This window comes from Primulina tabacum, chromosome 14 (genome assembly GCF_025594145.1).
Source record: "Primulina tabacum isolate GXHZ01 chromosome 14, ASM2559414v2, whole genome shotgun sequence".
In the NCBI taxonomy this organism is placed as follows: Eukaryota; Viridiplantae; Streptophyta; class Magnoliopsida; order Lamiales; family Gesneriaceae; genus Primulina; species Primulina tabacum.
Window position 1 is genome coordinate 31,496,914 of NC_134563.1, and position 17,632 is coordinate 31,514,545.

Consider the following 17,632-nt stretch of genomic DNA (forward strand, 5'->3'; position numbering starts at 1 on the left):
TGAATTACCAAAAACACATGATGTATCAGATGTCTTTGTATTACCGAAAAAAGATGATGGTCCAGATGTTGTAATCTCATATCCAACAAAAGATCGTATAGTATTAAACTTAGCTGATGGACCAATAGTGGTAAACCAAGACATATATGTTTTCATTAACCAGCTGTATGTGAAACATCTATTCCAGTCACTAGGCCATCGTTAATTTTTAGACCTCAAATTATCGAAATATATTGTAATTATGACAATTTATTCACCACATCTAAAATGAAATGTGTGTGTCTCACGTCGCTATCGTTCAATAAGAGCAGTAATTAAATTATTTTCACACACTCAGAAATCTAAATTGTAAAACCCATAAAATCTCATATGATTTAAGTATGCAAGGACACGATTGTGTAAATAATTTCCAACATCTAACATCCAAACCAGATTGTCGGACCACTTAACTCTTACAATATCATCAACATGAAATCGTTGATGACATATACGTCGCTGTAAGTAGAAAATACCGAGATCTTCTGGTACACAATGAAAAATTCGATCTACATTTTTTTAAATGGACGAATATTTGGTTTTTCGTTCTATTATATCGTTCTTCATATGCAAATATTGAAGATTTATTTATAGTAAAGTATGCTCGAATGTTTGGCTATTGAAAGTCACACGTTTAAAAGTTGCAGCGTCCATTTACATTTACAACGGATGCTGTTGTTGCATATGATGTGCTGCCGGAAAAGCTATAGTAGAACCCTGTAATTATTGCAGTACCCTTCAAAATGCCAGCAACCATATTATTATTGAAATTATTTTTTAAAAAAAACCCCGTCAAAGGACAAATAATACCAACAATCAAACATGCAAGAAAAAGTCTTTGTTTTCACACGCACTTTTGCCTCGTTTATTCTTCTCCACCTTCCCATGTTGTAAGAACATAAGCCTAGAGAATCAACTTAATTCTATATTTGAATACAAATATTCAAGAAATGGGGAAACCTAACCCCCGCAGAACCTCCACCGGCAGCACAAACTTAGCCTCATGCACTCTCGCCGCCATCTTCTTGATTTTCCTCATCATTATAATCTTCATTATCTACTTCACAGTCATCAGACCCAAAGAACCAAATCTCACCGTTAACTCCGTTCAGGTCCCCTCCTTCTCCGCCGCGAACGCTACCGTCAGGTTCACCTTCTCCCAGTACGTCACCGTCAGCAACCCCAACCGCGCCGTTTTCACCCACTACGACAGCTCCGTGCAGCTGCTCTACGGAGGAAGCCAGGTAGGTTTCATGTTCATCCCCGCCGGGAAGATCTCCGCTGGCAAAACTCAGTACATGGCCGCCACGTTCTCGGTTCAGCCGATCCCGTTAATGCCTGCGTCAGCTGGGACGAGAGGGGAGGTGGGTCCCACCGCGACGAACGGACCACGGTTCGAGCCGAGCATGGAGGTGGAGTCGAGGATTGAGATGGCGGGTCGGGTACGGATCCTGCATTTCTTCAATCACCACGTGGTGACGAGGGTGGATTGTAGGGTTGCCATTGGTGTTAGTGATGGATCTGTTTTGGCATTCCATTGTTAGTCATTTTCTTTCATTTATTTTTCCTTTTTCAGAATTGTCACCCCTTTTTTAATTTAACCAAAAGGAAAAAGTTTTTTCCTAAAAAAAATCGATGGAAATCGGAAATATTGATATTTTTCTTTATTTAAATTGCAAATTTTAATTTTCTGATTCACATTTTTCAAGGTGATGAAAATTATTGTAGCATTATGTGGAGATCATAAAAAAAATAACTCATAATTTTACTATTTTACCAAAAATAATAGCTAACGATGATAATTCAATTATGAGCATAAAATCAAAGAATGAAGCAAGAAATATGACCATATACTTGCTCCCTATTACCAAACCCGAATGAACTTTATTGATACCTGTGAGGCCCGGGGTCGAAGAGGGCGGGGGGTGATCGCCGGTGCCGTGAGGTTGCACGGATAATGAGCGGTTCCTGGCAGGCTTCTAGGTGGAGGGAACATGAATGAACCGATCCACACCGGAATGAGAGAGATTCCGAGACTGTTCAATGTAATGGACTGTACAGTTGAAGAGGGCTTAAAAGATTTGATTTGTACTAGTCATATCACGAATGTGCATCTTCTTTTCGGTAGCTCATCACATAAGAACTTCAAAGTTAAGCGTGCTTGACTTGGGGCAATTTTGGGATGGATGACCTCCTGGGAAGTTTCCCATGGTGCGTGTGAGTGAGGACATAAGCACGCTGGAAAGACACGTCTTGATACAGTGAGGACAGTCGTCGAATCTGGGACGTTACAATACCTAATCTTATTCCATGTTATAAGTCAAATATTATTTATTAATTTTTGAAAATATATTTGGAAAATTGCTTTAAAATATCATATTTAATCAACATCTGACTGGGTTCACCTCATGCAACATGGCAAAAACTTGTGTGAGACGGTCTCACGGGTCGTATTTTATGAGACAGATCTTTTATTTGGGTATCAATTAAAAAATATTATTTTTTATGCTAAGAGTATTACTTTTTATTGTAATATCTGTAGAGTTGAACCGTCTCAAAGATAAAGATTCATGAGACCGTCTCACAAGAGACCTACTCATGCAACATTAGTCTCATGAATTGAGATATAAATTCCCGGGAAAAAATCTTTTCATGATAAGTTCGTCTTTCGTTATCTTGATTTTCTATTTTATGCTAAGAGTATTATTTTTTATTGTAATATCTGTAGAGTTGAACTGTCTCAAAGATAAAGATTCATGAGACCGTCTCACAAGAGACCTACTCATGCAACATTAGTCTCATGAATTGAGATATAAATTCCCGGGAAAAAATCCTTTCATGATAAGTTCGTCTTTCGTTATCTTGATTTTCTATTTTAGCTTTTATTCAATGTTAAATTATATTTATAACAATAATGATTTTTTCAACATTGAAAATAGGATAAATCATTTTTTAATATAAAAGAAGTGGTAATTCAAATATAATGATTTTCAATTAACTATTCCTAAACTATGATCGGATCCTTCTCGAATAAAGTGTTGTAGTTTGATCTTTGATGAAAAATGGCCATAAATTAGGGCAATTGAACCCGTATTTTGTGGTAGTGGTGTTATTTGCACGGTTGAAATTCACAGAAATTTGCCCCCACTCCCTCGGGATTGGAGTCAAAAGATTTTACTTTTGCTTTTTATTCCACTGATATATAACTAAATCCATATTTATAATATTTTTCAGAAATAATAATATTTAATGCTAAATTCCATTTTTTCAGTTGGAGTCTCTTGATCTGAGATTTTGATGTAAGATAAGCTACAAGATATCGATAATTCTATTTCTATATTGATAAATCATTTTTGGGCTAACACATGTGCCACATGATATGCTGATGTGGAAAGTGAGAAATGTAATTTACTAGTAGAGTTGTTAAAATGAGTTAGGTCTATCGATTTAACCAGTCACACCACGTCAAAAAAAGTGAATTGTATTGAGAATTTCGTGATCTGTACAAATATAACTAAAAATTGACGAGTTGATTGTCTTGTCCAGTCAAATAAGCATATTGGATTTGCAATATCCCAACCCGTCCAAATGAAAGACGGTCTTGTCCCGCCATGACGGTCTGCAAACCGACCCACCCCATTGACCCGATTTTGACAACTCCATCTACTTGTTTTTATACCTGTTGAATTCACTAATCGAAAAATATTTACAAGTGCACTAGACATTTTAATCGAACTTGCTCATTTGATATGGATGTATGCTTTGAGTAAATTTTGTAGACTCCAATCGCAATTCGTATGCCATTTACAAAAATTATTATTATTTTATTTCATTTTATCATTACTATCTAACACAGGCTTCGTAGCCATTATACCAACAATAAAAAGAATACATTTATTAAAAAAAATTTAAAAAAAAATACTAATTAAGCTTTCCCAAAATTCATAATAGCAGCCACAAGGCAAATTTTAATTTTAAATGATAAAATACGAAACACAGTTTCAAAATAACAAAACCATAAACGCTAAACTATAAATTTAGTTCAGCCCAACGTACTCCAGAGGTCAGTCAATTGGGCTTTACCCAATTGGTAACCAAGAATCATTATTCTCTAAAAAAAAGACATAAGTGAGTGTCTCACGGATCTTAATCTGTGACACGGGTTAATCCTATCGATATTCATAATAAAAAGAAATACTATTAGCATAAAAAATAATACTATTAGCATAAAAAGTAATACTTTTTCATGGATGACCCAAATAAGAAATTCATCTTAGAAATACGACCCGTGAGACCGTCTCACACAAGTTTTTGCTTAAGACAAAAGTGATGGACCCAATCCAATAATTTGGTATAAATATTTTTAACATATTATCTTTTTTATATTCCTTTTATATTTAATTAATATAATCTACTAGAATATCTTAATTTTGTGTCCATTCTGTGTGTCACCAAGAGCCTCTTGAAGTTTATAACTAAGCATATGACCAATGCGTGAATGTCAGGAAGTTTAACAGATACGATTACCCAACAGATAAGCCAACCATATACAGAAAACTTTTCCAATTTCAATAGAAGATAATATCTTGGTCGCCAATACTGCAAGCAAGAAGCAAAGAAAGACGAATTTTAAACCAAAGTGTAGTCATCTTTACTAGGAACGTATCTCCACGACCACAGAGGTTCGCACACACGATAGTTAATAGTGAAGACGACCCCTCACCCATGGCACAGCATGTTGACCACTTCCATTTCTCCTTCGTCCATTGTTCTGTTTGGATAACACCTTCATCCTCTGCTCCTTCATGTTAGCAAATAATGAGTCTAATGTTTGAGTCCTCTGTTTGGCCACAACATTTGCTTGATGCGCCGGTTTCTGCAAGCAGTTACACAATAGAGTCGACTAATCACAGAATTGAAAATTCAGGATCCCAAATTCAAATTGTATTGCAGCAAAGCCCAAATGAAAAGATTAATGATGAAAGACAAGACTTGAAAATATGCAACAATGTGAATATTTATGGATATGCAGAATTATACATTCACAGTGAAGCCACCTCCATTAGAAGCATTCTTAACTGGTGGGGCACCAACCCTGCAATACATGGAACAAAGTATAATTGGAAATAAAAAATGAAAGTAATAGTACAACACTAACCAGGGTATCCAAGACATCCAATATCATGAGACAAAATTGGTATGGCAGTCAGATATCATGATAGATGCAACCTTGCAGCTTAAACCAACAAGAGCAAGATAAACCATACCAGAATCAAAGGTGGATCTGGTAACTTTTTATTCATTAAAAAACTTGTATTCTGACCAGCATATAAAGAAACACTCTTCAGGAAGCAGGAAATAATCCCTCCCTAAACGGTCTGATATGCAAATGACTCGTAGGAACAGTAGATGAAACTTGACAAGCAGAACGGAACCACCACGAGAAGTACCACAGCTTAAACCAGCTTTTCAGTATCAACGTTTACCAATAACATGAGAAAATTCAACTGGACTACACATGCTGCTCAAGCTTCGTATAAAATAGCTTCACAAGCTAAACATGTAACCTCCAAAATGCACCATCTAATTCATTATTTTGTGTATGCATTCCCAAGCTCAAATGCCACTACAGCTTATGTTCGCAACCATTAGTTACCACGGCAACAACTGATTCAGAACCTAAACCATCCAAGCAATGCCAGTACGGAACGGAAACTATCAAACAACAAAATAGCAACGAGTCTACAAGATAATCGTCCAACATGCAACACACGGGCAGCTTCCTGTAGGAACCATATTAATCAACTTAATTTTCAACCCCAATGGGACAAGCTTGTTGGCATACGAGTTTCAAAGCAAAAGGACCTATTTCTAGCATCAGAAGTTAGCATATGATACAGAATCATCCGTGAGATTACACTGCAAACAAGGTCACATTTCTACAATGTTGTGTCTGTCGTAGACCTCCAACAATAAATATTAATATTACTGAAGTGTGAACTTCATATTCAGTAACAAACCAAATAATTGCACCATGGTATTGACTCGATACCGTATGCAACTCTGTCAGTCAACAGTTAACTTCCATACATGTAATTTATCTTCCTCTTAGTCAATGGAAATCAACTCCCCCCCTCCATCAAAAGCCAACTCAACATTTCCTAAACACATGAATTAGATGAATACCACTTCCAAAAGATAAGCTTGCCAGAATGAGCATGCTTCACATGTTGACAATGAACATTCAAAAGCACCAGACGATGACCTTACACCCAACAGCATGCTTTTGAAAATAGACAAGCAGAGTGGCACACCACAAAATGAACAACTAACCAACAATTACCTGCACCAAATAAAAAAAAATTCAGATGCGATAACCATGCATTCAAAAGAATTATAATAGTTTATTTTCAGTAACAGCCTCTGTAAAATAGGGAACATAAATTACCTTGGTTTATTAACATTGAAAGTCCTATTTCTGTTAAAACCTCTATTGCGAAGAGGCACAGCAGCAGCCTTTCTAGCAGCCTCAGTTGCCAAAGGAAACTGGTTTCCCTGAAAGTTTGACCTCCTCCGAGCAAGAGCTCCCTATCGAAGGAGAATAAGAAATTAGATGAACCATTTGTATCATAGAATAAATAACTCCTAATGCCTCTAACTGATGGGATAGATTTCTTCGGCCATGTTTACCTGTCTAAGGGAGGATCTGGTATCCATAAATTTTCTTAGTCTTGCTGATTTATCTTGGGTAGCATTGTTAGCAAACTTTTGATTCCGATTCTGTCATAATCGAATTAGATATTATTCAATCCAGATGTTAAATTTATATTGTCAGCAGAAAAACAAAAAGAATCAAGACAAAACAAAGATGGAATCTCACCGAAACTCTTTGCTTCTTAGGCTTAGCATCATTAGTCTTTGACATTTTAATAATATCATCTGTATCAAAAGTAATAGCACAGGACATGAGCAACATAATAATAGATTAATAGTTTTACACAAATAACTGTAACTAAAAAGCTAAAATAAAAGCATACCCAACGTCATATCCATTTTCTTCTCTGCGAGTGCAATAGTTTCACTACTGATGGGCTTAGCTGCCATCTGAAAGGGAAACAGAAATTGTCAGGAAAATAGGATCATCATATACATGCTCAAACCAGATTCGCTAAGACGCTTTGCTCACAAACATATTACATAAGCATCAAGCGAAGTGAAACTGAGGGAAAATATAAGAAGGGCGCCCAAAAAAAAAAGAAAGAAAAAGGGGCTTTTAAAACAAAATCGTTTGCATCACATTTTCCACCACTCAAGACAAGTTTTTCATTAAAAAAATTACCAATTTTCCCATCACTTCATCTTCATAACAAATTTTCAATAAAAATACAATAGAAACCACATAATATCGCATTTGTTGAATCCAGGATTCCTTCCAAAAAAACTACCACAATTCCGAAACACAAAATATTTGGAACTTCGAAATATTGCTAAAAGGGTGGAAAAACCCAATTACGTAGCTATAAGCACCAATCATAAAAACGTCGTAAATATGAGAGCACACGAACAACAAAGAAATGAATATAGGCACGTAAGATAAGAATCAAACTTCGAAGATACAATTACCTAAACACCTAAGCGAATGAATTCCGGGAAGAGAGTTCAAAGAAATTAGGGTAAGGGTTTTCACACAAATACGAATAAGATGTCGTCGAGATTAAAAGGTTCAAAACCTGTAGCTACGCCACCGACCACCGATGCGGTCGAACGCTATGAGCCCGTTTGTTATCGAAAATTTTTTGATTAAAAAAGTGTTTTTTTAAGTTGATTTTTAAAAGTATTTTTACAAGTAAAACTTGTGTTAGAGCATCCGCATTGTGGATGTTATAATACCCATCACCTTATCAAAAATCGTGGGGTCCACATGCCACATACACATTACATTAACACATCTATTCTCCCACATTCATTTTAACATTCACACTCATTATTTGTGGGTCTCGTTGTCCACTCATTCATCTTACTTTTATTTTACATTAAATAAATTCAATTTCAAATTTTTTAAAAAATTTAAATTATTATTATTTTATATTAATAATAATTTGTTTTTATATATTCAATACGTAAAATAATTTAATTTTATGAGTGTCATTTACTTAAAATTAAAAATTTATTATAAACCTAAAATAAAACGGTACAACATATAATAATAAATAACACTTGCATAAAAATAAAAGAAAATAAATTAAATTTAACACAAGATGCAAAATAATAATTCAAGGATTGTTGTTGTATTGTGACCAAATATGTTCAACTAAGTCGGCACGAAGTTGGTGATGCACATGAGTGTCACGTATTTCGGAATTTGTTTGGAGATATTCATGAAATCCTCGATTTGAGCCCTGGACGGGTTGTGCGGGTTCGTCACCTTCATCGTTGTACCAATTTCTCACGTGAACCCCCTCATCTTCGACAATCATGTTATGTAAAATAATGCATGCTAACATAATATATTTTAACTTTTTTTTGTACCAATAACGAGCTGGACCTCTGACAATTGCCCATCGAGCTTGGAGCACCCCAAATGCTCGTTCAACATCTTTTCTTGCAGACTCTTGTCTTTCCTTAAAAAGCCTACTCTTTGGATCCTCCAGGCAAGGAAAAGCCTTAACGAAAGTTGCCCATTCCGGATATATTCCATCTGTTAAATAATACCCCTTCGTATATTGAGTCTCGTTGACCATGAAATTAATCTCTGGTGCATTTCCTTGCAAGACGTTATTGAATATGGGAGATTCGTACAACACGTTAAGATCATTACATGAACCGGCGACACCAAAGAATGCATGCCATATCCACAAGTCTTGAGACGCGACCGCTTCAAGCACGATTGTCGGTGACCCATGGCCTCTTGTAAACTGGCCTTTCCAAGCAACTGGGCAATTTTTCCATTCCCAGTGCATGCAATCAAGACTGCCCAACATTCCAGGGAACCCGTGCCTTTCATCATGCATTTGAAGAAGACGTTGAACATCATCAGCATTTGACCTTCTCAAATATCGATCACTAAATAGTTCAACCACATATCCGCAGAACTTGAAAAGACACTTGATGGCAGTTGATTCACCCATGCGTAGGTACTCGTCAAGATGGTCGGCCGGGACTCCATACGCCAATTGACGAATTGCAGCCGTGCATTTTTGTAGTGGGAACAAGCCTTTTCTTCTCGCAGCATCGTCCCTTTGCTGAAAATACGGTGAACGATCCTCAAGTGCATTCACTATTCGAAAGAATAACTCTCTTCGCATGCGAAATCGTCTTCGAAATATTTGATCTGGATACACCGGGTTTGTGGAGAAATAATCGTTGAAGAGCCTCGCATGCCCGGCTTCACGATTTCTTTGGATGAACCTTCTTCTTCGCCGCATCACGTTATTACTATGACATGATTCAACTATTTGTCGACTTTGTTGAAGTATCAATGACATTAGCTCTTTCCCCGGATCATAATCTTCGTCATCAACTTCAACTTGGACTTCGTTTTCACTTGTCGAGCTAGAGGTTAAACTACTGGAATATTGAGACATTTTGGAGTAAACAAATTCAAGTGTACTGTTTGCCAAATTGTATGTTTGTAGAATATAGAATTGTATAGTACAAGGTGTCTATAAAGCAGTCGCTAATAGCGACTGTTTTTTTAAAAACCGTCGCTAAGTGAGCAATTTTTTTAAAAAAAATAAACTGACACAGGGGCGTTCATATGTATGAACGTCCCACACCCTCTCTCATGGGTGTTGAAGGGGTGTTATAACACCCCTTTAACACCCAATGTGGGTGCCCTTAATATTGTGTTTGGATGAATAGATAAAAATCATTTTTTAAATTAATAAATGTGTTTGAATACATATCATTAAAGTACTTTTTAACTCATTAATTTATATATATATTTTATAACGGATTTCTAAACAAGTGTGATGTATAAATATAAATAATTAAATCCATACCAAAACAATAAAATATTGAAATCTTAAAAACCATAAAAGCAATTGTTAATAACAATGGTTAATGTTTACATTCTACTTTAATTTATTTAAATAAAAACTAATAGTTCAATGTCGACCTTGTATTGGCAGTGAATTTCTTATGTCATCTCTCAATTCTTTCATTTCCGTAATATTTTCTTGTGAGCCATCTCGTACCTCTGTCATGGACATAAACATTTTCACCATCTTGCTCGATTTCTTGTAAATCATCAATATTTTCGAGTTGTTCAAGAATATCTCTAGCCGCATCGTATCGCCTTATGAAATTGTGTAAAGCAAAACATGCCACTATAATTTTAAATTGAGTATCTAGACAAAATGTGGGCATATTTTGTAATACCTTCCATCGTGCTTTGCACACTCCAAATGTTCTTTCAATAACCGTCCTTAAACTGGAATGATGATAATTAAATACTTCATTTTTTGATCTGAACTTTGGAGTCAATTGAAATTGAGGTAAATGATATCTAGTATCTTTATACGGTCCCATAAAGCCTTTGAAAGTAGGATAACCTGCATCAACTAAATAATATTTACCTGCAAAAAATAAGAGTTAAAGTGTAAATATTTATCTAAAAATTATTTAAAAAAACATATAAGATATATTAATATCAAACCTTCAGGTGGGAGTGGAAAATGCAATCTCTCTGCGCATAGCCTCTTTAAAAATTTTAGAATCATGAGCAGAACCTTCCAAACCAGCCCATACAAAAGTAAAGCACATGTCGAAGACGCATACAGCCATAACATTTGTTGAGGTATACCATTTTCTTCCAATGAAATCTATTTGCTTGCTAGGCGGAACACGAATGCATATATGTGTGCCATCAATAGCCCCTATACAATCTTTAAAATAAGGCCAATATCTTTTGTCATTCTTAATATATTCAGGGACATCTGTAAAATTAAGATCGATAGGTTTGATGATATCTCTCGACAACTTCCATATGGACTCTAAAACGCTGTGAAACTGTCTTGAAACAGTTTCCCCCGAGTGTTGAAAACGCTCTTGAACATTTCTAACTGAAGCAGGTTGACCCATCATGTACAAAAATAATCCCACTTTTTCATAGATATCAACTCCTTTTGTTGGTTGTAAGCTATATTTTTGGAGTAGATCGTCACATAGTTTATAAAAAACATGTTTCCTCATTCTAAACATTTCAAAGCATCGTGTCTCATTACCATTCAATATCTCTGCCACCCATTGAGACCCTGATAACCACGATGTCCTACATTTTTCTTTAACAATATATTTCAAAACATAATTCGTAACACCACACAAGGATAACAAAATCATTCTTTTCTTAGAGACATGCGTATTTCTAATAGAATCAACTGAAATGTCGGAATCACTTGATGCATTAGAGTTATCTGATATAGTGGAGCCTGAACTCGCAGACATCCTGTGAAAATATATGAATAAAGATAAATATATATAAAAAAACAATAAACATTGAAAGTTTTAGATTATTGCATTAAAAATTTAAACATACTACTTACTAAAGTTGACCCATCAATCAATAAAATAAAAAAACAAGTGCATTATTCAAGTATTTTTCCTAAAAACATAACTCATGTTAATAACGCTTCAAATCATCTTTAGTGAATGTCTTTGCCCAACCAAGCTGTAGTTCCGAGTCCTTCAATCCGATAAATGTTTGCCTATTATGCTTTTTACCCAAAACTCTAGTAACTATGAAGAATTGCTCACTGCCAACCATCATACAAGGCAAACCACGAAGAACCTCCAGACAATTTTCAATGCCACATGGATCATCTTTTGGTGTTTTGTGTATAGACTTTTGAGTCTCAAATTCTTGAAGGACACGATCAAGTTGATCGGCTAACCTAGTGGCAATGGGACCTCTTTTTTCCCCACTCTCCCTTCTTTTTCTCTTCCTTTGCTGCATAGAGTTGTCAGCTCCCATTGTTGAGTTTTCCATAAATTCTTGGCTTTCAACATTAATATAAACATCACTTTGAAACTCTCCATCTAACTGAACATCCCAATCATTTGTATCATCGTTGAAATTATTATGAAATGGTTGATCCTTTGATGGTGCTATTGCAGCATAGCCAGTTGCTATGGAACCTTTAAATATATTTTTCAATAATCTAAATTCTTGGCTCCCCTCAATCTAAACTTTGCATACTCGGGATTTTCCTGTAATTTGCAACGTAACAAAAAATAAATAAAAATAATTGATTAAAAATTTAAAATGTAGTATATAAATTATGTACCTTAATCTTATCCTCCCACCAACTATTATCAGCTTGCACGGTCATCTTGTTATGATCCCAACCAAGGCCAGTCTCATTATTTCCAATAAGTTGTGCCCACAGTGCAAAATATTTTCTCATAGAATCTCATTTATTTTTGAATTGTTTTTTATTCAAAGAAAGTCTCGTTCTCTCATGAAATTTTGAAACTAAATTTGTGTACCCCGTTTTGTTTAAATGTTTGGTAGGCTTATTGCCGGATTCAATTTCTTCCTCACAAATTTTTAAAAATATTTCGGTATTCTGATCAGTCCAATCCGCCTTATTAGTCCCATCAGCAACAAATCCAGGTTCAACAGTCTCAATCGTATATCTAGGTAATTGACTTGGATTTGATAATTCTCGTTTAGGAGCTAACTTCGAATACATTCTATATTCAAAAAATAAAACATAAAAAAACAAGTAGATTATCTAATTCACAATATCATAAATGAAAAAGTAATACAAACAATGATTAAATAATATTACAATAATATTATGGTATATAACATATTTTAATTAATATAATATTATATACGTAATACACAAGAATTGATGAATATTATATACGTAGTTGAAAAAAAATGGAATAAGCAAATACTTTCCCTTTCCTGACTTCCTGGATTTATCGGATCATTGACCGAATTGTAACATAATTATCTAATTCACAATACGTAATACAGACGTAAATGAATAGGAAGTGTAGATTCTGCAGCAAAAAGAAAGCAGAAAAAAATGAACGAACAAAAACCTCGACGGAAAAAAAAATTGTACCTTGTAGAAGAATGGAGAAAAGATTGAGAGGAGGCTACTGGTGAATGTTTTTTTAAGGTTATTAAAAAAGCTAGTGAAAAAAGCTCTAAAATAGGGCTTTTAAAAAAGCTCTAATTTCAACTTAAATAAGTGCTTTTTTAAGCACTAGAAGCGCACCCAAACAAGTTAAAAATTAAAAAAGCAATTTTTTTTAAAAAAAAATCACTTTTTTAATTGTAGCTTCTTATACCAAACGGTATATATATATATATCGAGGCACGGCGTGGACCGTTTTTACTATATTTTTTATAATTCATTTTGTTTATATTTAAATAAAAATCAAAATATAATTATAAAAAATACTAAGAAACTATATTATAATTTCGATATATAAATTAAAAATAAATAAAAAAGAAAGAAATGAAACAAACCAAATAAAAACTGAATCCACAATTTTATGATTAAGAAATAAAGATTTTATCCTCTAAATTACATGTGACTTGCATTAAAGTTTTAAAATTTTATTAATATATATAATTATTAAAATAGATCATGAAATCAAAAGTTAGTTACTCTAAGTATCTCAAACTTAATAATATAGTATAGATTATTAAAGTAGACCATGACATTAAAAGTTAGTTACTCTAAATCTCTCAAACTTAATAATATATTGTGTGTATATAATATATATTTATATATATATATATATATATATAAACAAAATAAACGATGTGAAATTGAGATATTTAATTTTACGATAATTAAAATATCTGCGGATATGTTTTTTTTAGACGGATGTGAAATTGAAATATTTTGATTTTACGATAATTAAAATCATCGCAGATTGGTTATTTTAGACGGACGTGAAATTGAGATATTTTGATTTTACGATAATTAAAGTGTGGGGACCCGGACGCTAATCATTTTCTTAATAATCTTTGGGATTTAATTATCAATTCAGATAACAGGGTCTAAAAATTTTTCTTTTTTAAAATGCAAGTGCGGAACGTAATAGAATTTACTAATATACATCTCAGTATAGAAGTACAATAATGTACAATAATCATGAAACTAGACTAAGGTTCAACTACTAGATTCCAAGTGTTAAAACCATATCTACAATAAGTCCGGAATCACCACTCTAATCTGTCTCCTCTCATCGTCTTCTTGACCCCGATCCTGTCCCACCTGTTGTCATGCACACATACAAACAAGACAACAGCCGGATAACTCCGGTGAGAATAAATCCCAGTATAAATAATGTATACATGCAGTTAACTGAATTAACATAAAAGCATGAATTATATCTTATCACATGTAGCATAATCAAACAACATGTATCAATACCAATCTGTAAATAATATCTGAATCGTAATCTACGAAACATAAATCAATACAACTCTGTAATCAAGTTCTAGTCTCGATATCTAAGACTCGACTCATTTCTCATTCTAATCTAGGGATCCCGGTGAATAAGAACGTAACAAGTCTCCCACCTACTACTACCAGTCGCGATGGCGATACGTTCTTATTTCTGGACTTTGGTCTAGCTGTATCGAATAATCTACAATAAGAACAATGTCTGTATCTTAAGCATATCGATACACCAAACGTTCAGTGCCTTGGCGTATCTACCAAGACTAAGCCTAGTCTGACAATGTGCAATGGGTCAGTGACTATACTGTCAAAATCTAACCCCTCTGTCAGTGACTCTCACTCAATAGCTCTCTGCTTTCTATTTCTAATTCAATAGAATAAACATAATCATTAAGACACAAAGGTATAGAAACAATACCATACAAGTATGTGGTTTAGGGAAACTCGAGTTAAATCTAACTCAAGTCGATCTCCCAATTAACATCAATTTATACCTTTCTCTTCTCGGTCTGATGAAGACGAAGTCTCATATTCCAATCTGTCCATACCCAGTGTCCAGTTGTAGCCTGCGTTGATAGGAACTCGGTACTATACTCGGATTCAAAAACAGACGGACGGATTTTGCGTGACGTTCAATTTTCGCACATCAGGAATTGGAGCTTCGGTTTCTCTCCTATTTCATTTCTGAAGAACAATTGCTTGTACCTATATATATATATATATATATACACGTTCACGCATGTAAGGCAAGTGGCTTGTTGCATGTTCTGCACGTCGCGCGCATATGCGCGCACAAGGCCGCGCATATGCGCCGGAAGCCTTATCCGAACTACCGGACTGCTCGCGCATATGCGCGCACATAAGTCGCGCATATGCGCGAGACCTACTGTCTCGTGCCTTCACCATTCGCGCATATGCGCGCCTTCTGCCGCGCATGTGCGCCAAACTCTCTGGACGTTCCGCGCATGTGCGCGTATTCCGCCGCGCATGTGCGCCGAACTCTCTGGACGTTCCGCGCATGTGCGCGCATTCCGCCGCGCATGTGCGCGCATGGTTCTGTCTTCCTCGCGCATGTGCGCCCATACATGTCGCGCATGTGCGCGGGGACTCTTCTTGCACAAAATGTCAAATCTTCTTTCGGCTCTCCCGGTCTGATCCATTTCCTCCATAATCATCTCAATTAATAAATAAATCATTTCAGATTAATCTCGGATTACGGTAATAAAATCTCGGGCCTTACATAAAGTCTTCGCGGATAGTTTTTTTTTTTTTTTTTTAAAGGAATGTCCAAACATTTATTTAATTAAAAAAAGGGAATATCCAAACATTTATTTAATTTTAGTTATTTTATTTGATCGAAAATTTATTTAATGGCTTAAATATCTGCTCATAAAAAATAAAAATTAATGGCAAATCCTACGCTATCAAATAGTAACATTTGTGGATATGCAATTCTATGTAAGGATGACAATGGACCGAAATAGGACGAGTATGAGTCAACGGATCTAATAACGGTTGCGAGATAGGTCTTAGGTTAGAGTGAATCTGCCACAGACTCGTCTCGTATATATAGATATATGTATATTATATGTGGAGGCTTGTTACCCTGAACCCTGGGGTGCAGGGTATGCATAGGCACCTAGCTGTATTTTTTTAAAAATAAAAATAAAAAACAAAAAAAATTAAAAAAGAAGATTTTTTTCACGCTCAAACTTCAGAAGGGAATATGACAAATTTTGAAGACTCATTTCACACTCAGAAGAGTGAAGGGCAAAATCGAGAATTGAATGTAGAAGATCGCCAATTTCACGCTTAGAAGAGAAGAGAGCTTCTCCTACCACTTGGAAATTCATGATTCTCGATCGTTTTCTTTCCGGTGAACAAAATTCATGATTTTAAAATCAAAAGGGAAACCGCTTGGAAATTTCTCTCGTATGACCGTCTTTCGACGATTTTGGTAATTTTAGTATGATAGATCTCTCTTCATCCAACTATGTAAAAATTGTGGATTTTGAAGCCTATAATATATATTGTGTGAAATTTGATTTAGGTCTATCTAAATTTTAGAGCGTGAAACCGGCTAATCTATTGTGCGCTTCTTCCAATGTTTAGTGAAATTCGATTTAGGTGATTAATCTTTTCTGAAATCTTTTCTCCCGTGAGTTGCCGAAATCTTTTCTCCCATGCAATTTATTTTTTTATAACGTTGTAGTTCCACTCATTGATTAATGCCCAGGACCTGCATCAATACTATACTTGTGTTGACGAGTTTTAACAATGGTGAGTTGTTTAATTTTTAATTGTTTGTAGTTTTAATCTTTTATTGCTACATGTTGAAAAATTTTGTGATTTTTGTAGATTATAGGGGAAAACATATGTCGTCTTTGTTGGACGTGAACCATGTATTTATGACACATGGGGAGAAACATCTTTTAAAGTTAACGAATATAATGATGTTGTCCATGTGTCTTTCAAAAATAAAGAAGAGGTAGAAAGAGCTTATGATGCATTTATGATGAAACAAGTTGCAAGCACTTCCTCCAAATCTGGTGCAAACGAAAGTTCAAGTTCACCTACATCTTCAAGTTCAAATACAAGGGGAAAAGTTTCACAGTCTGAACAAATAAAGAAGTTGTAAGGGATAGAACAGAACTTGGATAAGATAAAGAAGAATTTGGAAGATATACAAGAGAATTTGAAATATCTACAAATTAGTGACCATGATTAAATATATTGTTACAATAAGTTTTCACTTCGCTTGTAATTGCCTAGAATATTTTCTTAGAATCATAATGCAAAGATTTATTATTCATTTTGCAGATATTTCAAGCCCCGGTATATATACTCGTAATACCCATCAATTTCAACAACAAATCTCGCTATTTAAACTAGGGATGGAAATTACAGGACATTAAACCATTACTCAAGGAATGTGGATAATACGGAAGGTTTAGCTAACACACAAAATATGTAATATTAAAATTTAACTTAATATAGCACTAACCATTCCAGCAGAGCAGTATCTTATCAAAATTTAGCACCATACAACTACCAGCAGCAGAAACATAAATGCATACAGAGCAACAATTAAAAAACACTATCGAACACCATTATGGTTATGATTTTCGAAACAATAGTGAAAAATATTACAAATTAATTTCAAT

General features: G+C 34.7%; 5 protein-coding genes across 6 annotated transcripts; 1 reads left to right on the top strand and 4 right to left on the bottom strand.

Annotated features, from left to right (window-relative positions):
- The first annotated feature begins 788 nt into the window (after window positions 1-788).
- LOC142524925 (uncharacterized) lies at window positions 789-1,597 on the top strand. Its single transcript, XM_075629086.1, has one exon. It carries the CDS (start codon window positions 987-989, stop codon window positions 1,578-1,580), a length of 594 nt encoding a protein of 197 aa, XP_075485201.1. The 5' UTR covers window positions 789-986; the 3' UTR covers window positions 1,581-1,597.
- Window positions 1,598-4,475: 2,878 nt separating this feature from the next.
- LOC142524422 (uncharacterized) lies at window positions 4,476-7,804 on the bottom strand. Of its 2 annotated transcripts, none has more exons than XM_075628406.1 (7): window positions 7,661-7,804; window positions 7,074-7,144; window positions 6,917-6,975; window positions 6,727-6,816; window positions 6,485-6,624; window positions 5,077-5,131; window positions 4,476-4,912 (listed from the first exon to the last, which is right to left on the bottom strand). In XM_075628406.1, the coding sequence occupies exons 2-7, from the start codon at window positions 7,138-7,140 to the stop codon at window positions 4,736-4,738; spliced, it is 588 nt and encodes a 195-aa protein (XP_075484521.1). In that variant the 5' UTR covers window positions 7,141-7,144; window positions 7,661-7,804; the 3' UTR covers window positions 4,476-4,735. The 2 variants fall into 2 exon arrangements, with proteins under 2 accessions (XP_075484521.1, XP_075484522.1); XM_075628407.1 differs by having other exon boundaries at window positions 7,074-7,140; window positions 7,767-7,789.
- Window positions 7,805-8,309: 505 nt separating this feature from the next.
- LOC142523943 (protein ANTAGONIST OF LIKE HETEROCHROMATIN PROTEIN 1-like) lies at window positions 8,310-9,620 on the bottom strand. Its single transcript, XM_075627675.1, has one exon. The coding sequence runs from the start codon at window positions 9,618-9,620 to the stop codon at window positions 8,310-8,312; it is 1,311 nt and encodes a 436-aa protein (XP_075483790.1).
- A 559-nt stretch (window positions 9,621-10,179) lies between these two features.
- LOC142523944 (uncharacterized) lies at window positions 10,180-11,481 on the bottom strand. The gene is made up of 2 exons (XM_075627676.1): window positions 10,767-11,481; window positions 10,180-10,613 (listed from the first exon to the last, which is right to left on the bottom strand). Exons 1-2 carry the CDS (start codon window positions 11,479-11,481, stop codon window positions 10,180-10,182), a joined length of 1,149 nt encoding a protein of 382 aa, XP_075483791.1.
- A 175-nt stretch (window positions 11,482-11,656) lies between these two features.
- Window positions 11,657-12,440, bottom strand: LOC142523945 (uncharacterized). Its single transcript, XM_075627677.1, has 2 exons — window positions 12,321-12,440; window positions 11,657-12,217 (listed from the first exon to the last, which is right to left on the bottom strand). The coding sequence occupies exons 1-2, from the start codon at window positions 12,438-12,440 to the stop codon at window positions 11,657-11,659; spliced, it is 681 nt and encodes a 226-aa protein (XP_075483792.1).
- Between the last annotated feature and the right edge of the window lie 5,192 nt (window positions 12,441-17,632).

Excerpts from the sequence above, each read along its gene's own strand:
- LOC142523943 (XM_075627675.1), bottom strand. The coding sequence starts at position 9,620 with ATGTCTCAATATTCCAGTAGTTTAACCTCTAGCTCGACAAGTGAAAAC.
- LOC142523945 (XM_075627677.1), bottom strand. The coding sequence starts at position 12,440 with ATGAGAAAATATTTTGCACTGTGGGCACAACTTATTGGAAATAATGAG. Across the intron at positions 12,218-12,320 it reads GGTGGGAGGATAAGATTAAG|ATTGAGGGGAGCCAAGAATT; the intron begins GTACATAATTTA and ends TGCAAAGTTTAG.
- LOC142523944 (XM_075627676.1), bottom strand. The coding sequence starts at position 11,481 with ATGTCTGCGAGTTCAGGCTCCACTATATCAGATAACTCTAATGCATCA. Across the intron at positions 10,614-10,766 it reads TGTATGGGCTGGTTTGGAAG|GTAAATATTATTTAGTTGAT; the intron begins GTTCTGCTCATG and ends TATTTTTTGCAG.
- LOC142524422 (XM_075628406.1), bottom strand. The coding sequence starts at position 7,140 with ATGGCAGCTAAGCCCATCAGTAGTGAAACTATTGCACTCGCAGAGAAG. Across the intron at positions 5,132-6,484 it reads TTCAATGTTAATAAACCAAG|GGTTGGTGCCCCACCAGTTA; the intron begins GTAATTTATGTT and ends CATGTATTGCAG. Across the intron at positions 4,913-5,076 it reads GAGGTGGCTTCACTGTGAAT|AAACCGGCGCATCAAGCAAA; the intron begins GTATAATTCTGC and ends AACTGCTTGCAG.
- LOC142524925 (XM_075629086.1), top strand. The coding sequence starts at position 987 with ATGGGGAAACCTAACCCCCGCAGAACCTCCACCGGCAGCACAAACTTA.